General features: G+C 36.8%; 1 protein-coding gene across 1 annotated transcript in view; it reads left to right on the top strand.

The window, feature by feature from the left end:
* sfswap (splicing factor SWAP) overlaps positions 1 to 4,394 on the top strand; it is a 53,450-nt gene that overhangs the window by 40,118 nt on the left and 8,938 nt on the right. The window contains exons 15-18 of the mRNA XM_014002422.1: positions 269 to 678; positions 1,420 to 1,545; positions 1,790 to 1,921; positions 3,211 to 3,283. Of these exons, the coding sequence (XP_013857876.1) occupies positions 269 to 678; positions 1,420 to 1,545; positions 1,790 to 1,921; positions 3,211 to 3,283 (741 nt within the window). The remainder of the gene's footprint in view (positions 1 to 268; positions 679 to 1,419; positions 1,546 to 1,789; positions 1,922 to 3,210; positions 3,284 to 4,394) is intronic.

The following is a 4,394-nucleotide window of genomic DNA, read 5'->3' as shown; positions in this document are numbered from 1 at the left end:
CACACACACACACACACACACACACACACACACACACACACACTGTCTTATGCATGCCTGCTTCTCTTTTTCTGTATTGATTTTGGAGTTTATAGAATTGATTTAATGTCTCTGTTGTCAAAATAGATGACTGGAAGTTTAATCTAGTTAATAGTCAAAGCATTAACTTTTGTTTCTTAAAAACAAGTAAGATGAATAATAAAATTAAGATAAAATTGGTGTCTAATGCTGATTTTGATTACTTTTTTTTTCTTTTTTTCCCCTGTAGCTGGAAGAAGCCTTCTCTGCTCTGTCTGATCTTGCACCTCCTCAAGGGTATCATCCATCTGCTGTGTATCCTCAGGATCAAAGGCTCTTGGTGGAGAGCCGCGAAGCAAACCGCACAAGGGAAACCCCAACCCGCTCATCTTCCTCAGTCTCCTACGTTGCGTCCAAAGGCTCAGACAGAGACAGGAGGAGGGACCGAGAAAGAGAGAGAGAGAGAAACAGAGAAAGAGACAGAGACAGAGAAAGAGACAGAGACAGGGACAGATTGAGAGACAGAGACACAGATGACAAAGTGCGGGAGAAAGACAAAAAGAAGAAAAAACACAGAAGGAGGTCGAGGTCACGATCGAGGTCGAGATCGAAGAGCGGACACACCCTGCCCAGTGCCTACAAAAGAACCCGGAGGTCCCGGTAAGATCCACATCCACAGGCTGACGTAAACCCTGACCATGATTTAGTGGACTGTGAWAAGGAAAACTTAACGCCTGCATCCAATTTCTGTCTTTGTGTGCTAATTTGTGTTCCCCACACAAAGCAATATGCAACAAGATTTATGTATTTATTTGTAGAGTAAAGATGTGGCCTGGCCACAGTCAAGTGTTGCAATATCCTGTTTTACAAGATTTAGTTTGATTATTCTTCAGCTTTTTGTTTTGTTCTTGGTGTRCCTTTCTGTTTTTGTTGTTAGAAAGAGTTTAATTTCCTATGCTGTTTCTTTTACTGATTTATGTTTGCAAATGACATGGATACTAATGATGTACATGCTTTTCATGCTATCCAGCAGACAAAATGAAATTAGCTTTGCCCTTTGTAGAAAGAAACCTAAAAGGGTAATTAATCTCTTAGACTATCCATAAATATTTAATACAGTATTTTTAGTGGAGCCTCTACAATGCCATATATTTATTCTGAAAATGAGGGTGTAATATTTTTCACTAAACTAATTAAAATTCTGAATTGCAGAGTATTTAAACAGTGTTTAACTCCAACAATATAAATTATGCCAATCTCAGTTCTAAAAATCGTATTAAACTCTACCCATTGTTTTGTGGTTTGTGGTTGCTCTCTTTTTACTAGCTTCTCTCATATTCTGCCATATTTTATTTAACGCTCACTGCCTGTTTTTACGTTTTCTTTGTCCTTTTTGGTCAGATCGCGTTCACACTCCCCAGGGAGAAGAGACAGGAGGGGCCACTCTTCAGAAAAGAGACTGGAGGAGAGAGATCGTTACCATCGCAGCAGTAGCTCCAGCATGCCCAAGGGTCATTCCAGATCCAGGTAAATTTAACAGCAGGTGGTAACAGCATGGGCTCAGAGAACAGTCATAGATCTTGACATTCAGGTTGTTTTTTTTTTTTTTACTTTTTTTTGTACCACTGAAAATATTTATTATTACAAATGGTAAAACTGAAAGGCGCTCTCGTACAGACGTTTTGTTAGGTCTTTGCTTTAGTTCGGAATTATAATTGCAAATTATTAAGAGAGCATAACTTTCTTTTTTTTTTTTTTCTTTATCTCCTAGGTCCCCTACTGAACATAAAAGAAACTTATTAAAAGGGCAAATTCAAGCTGCAGGTTCTTCCGTCTCACCATATTCCTCACCCAGACTTATGTCCCCATCACCTAGTCCTGCATCCAGCCTGGGCCACTCAAGGTAACGCTCATCCAGCCACTCAGTAATCCAGATACATTTACATGAACTATATCCGCAGGAAATTCAATYTATTATCACTGAAGAATGACATGACAGCCTTAAATCTGGCAAATCTGTGCCAAAGAAATTTGCTGTTAGCGAGAAACAACAAAAAWACTTTGGTAAAGACGAGCCTGGTAATCTATCATCAAAGTTAGGATTATAACTAATCTATATGCAGCCTTTTGCCAAGTCCAAGTAACATCTTTACTTCTGAATTCTGCAGCTTTTTTTACAAGATACTTATTGTTTCTTCCAGAACTATGTTTAATTAATGATATGTAGAAACAAGAAATAATTTTACATATTTTTGCTCGGGAATTGGAATAAATTCAKAACCCAAGAGGGAATTTTTAAGAACAGAAATACTGATCAAAAATTGAAACCAGCATCAAAAATGTGGTTACATAATACAATACAAACAGTGCCCAGACTGTAGGCTTCATATTTTATCTGTCATGGCTCGGTCTAAATGTTTTATTCTCTTTTTACAACAGATTATAGGAAACATAATGGCTCCTCGTGTTGCTCATGTCCACTCAACCTGGTGCCTATACACAGTTTTGTTTTTGTTGATTTTAAAAAGTGCATCTTTTTTTTCAAACACCTATAATGACAAAGTGATATTTACTTTCAAGTGAAAATTGTTTTGATCAAGAAAAATTGATGTCTTTTAAGAGCCCTGATTATTTGGCTTTTTTAGTGTCATTGTATTTTTTTTATTATTATTCATCTTGAAAAGTTTTACTTACACTTTGAAGTCAATAAACCACATTACTGTGCGATTCAATGAGACTGGCTTCTCTAAATMTAATGTCTAAAAAAGCCCTGTGACATCTGCTGCAGGCTACTCTGCAGTTTCTTGTCACCTGTTACGTTRAATCAACTCGATGCAGACGGTTTTCTTTTCTCTCTCTTATCACCTTGATGAATAATGAAATGTTTGACTGTAAAGCAGAGAGAATAAAACACATGGACTGAGCTGTGATGTTAAATTCAAAGTGTGCAGTTTTTGTGTTTGCATTGTTAGRCTCACGTTTTGATGGTGGTTTCAGCCTTCGGTGGATATTTCTCTTCTTTCAGGTCACATCTTCTATTTTTGTTCTTTGACTCTTTCCTTCTCGTCGTGCTGCTCTTGATGCCTGTCCAACTTGAGCATTTTCGAAATATCATGCATATTGTATAAACTCTGCTGTTAACACAATTGATTTTTTTTCTGTCTCCCTGTCTTTTTCCTCTCTACTTTTCAGGGGTGGTTCTCAAGAGAAAGACAATGCGGTGTCTTCTTCCATAGTGTCCTCTGTGCAGTCCAAAATAACTCAGGTATTGTTCTTTGCTTTTATCTCAGATATATCTGTTGCCGAAGTTCACAGYCGACTCAATAAATGCACTGAGTGGTGTTCTTTGTTTCCATCTTGTGAAAAAGGATGCAYAGTGCTGTGCACTTACTCTGTTGGTTTTTATAGCTTTTGTATTGGCGAGTGTTACATTAGTTCTTTTTTATTTTCATTTTATTGACATATCCCCATCAAACCTACCATATGCTTGTTAGATGCTGTCGTGTTATATCTTTGGATTCATCTTTCAGAGTGATCAAATGTGCTCACATGCTTTTGAGTTTCTCTTTGGAACGTTGAGTACAGTTCTGATAAAAAGGAAGTAAATAGTCTTTAAGTTTGAAGGTTTTATGCATCATCAAGCGGTACAAAATCATCTGTTCCTTACCGCTTTTTAAAGTCAAATTTTATTTWTTTATTTTTTTATTTGACTTGACATAAACAAAATATGACAAATTAAACCACATGATTACTCCATTAGCAGTAGATGAGCAAAAAAGCTGAAGCTGACTGTGGWATTAAATAAATACATAATTACTCCTTCTGTGAGTAAAATGGGCATTCAYGGTCCTCTGGTAAGAAAAGGTTTGYATCATTCATGTACCTGTTAACAGATTATCTAAACATTGATTTTTCTTTTTGTCTTGACATAAACATTAACCTGAAGCTGCATTACCAACACTCATTCCAACCTCCTCTGTCAAGAGTCAATCTGTCGTTTTTAGAGCAAAAAAAAAAGGTCTTAAAACTTGTTTCTGGTTGTGAAAATCTTTGCGAGGTTTCAGTTTCTCTCTGAGGAGATAAGTGAAACCAGTGCATGCCTGTCCTCTAGTGCGTCGACAAGGGCAGCAAACTCCTAAGTTTAGCAAGACTGCAGTAAATTACAAGTTCAATGTGTTTTTTTAGATTATTATAACCCCAAAACTCAGGGGTGCCCAAACATTTTCCCTGAGAGGGCCAAAATTTAAAAAACTTTTTTCCTGAGAGGGACAAAATTAAAATCAATCTGAGGGCTGCGGGCCAAATGCAACAATATAAGAAATGCTTAATACTTAAGTAAAGTTGTTTTATTTATTTTTTTATGATTAAGCTAGCAG

This window comes from Austrofundulus limnaeus, unplaced genomic scaffold, assembly GCF_001266775.1.
Source record: "Austrofundulus limnaeus strain Quisiro unplaced genomic scaffold, Austrofundulus_limnaeus-1.0 Scaffold13, whole genome shotgun sequence".
Taxonomy (NCBI): domain Eukaryota; kingdom Metazoa; phylum Chordata; class Actinopteri; order Cyprinodontiformes; family Rivulidae; genus Austrofundulus; species Austrofundulus limnaeus.
The sequence above is the reverse complement of the archived record's forward strand: the minus strand, read 5'-3'. Positions and strand labels throughout refer to the sequence as shown.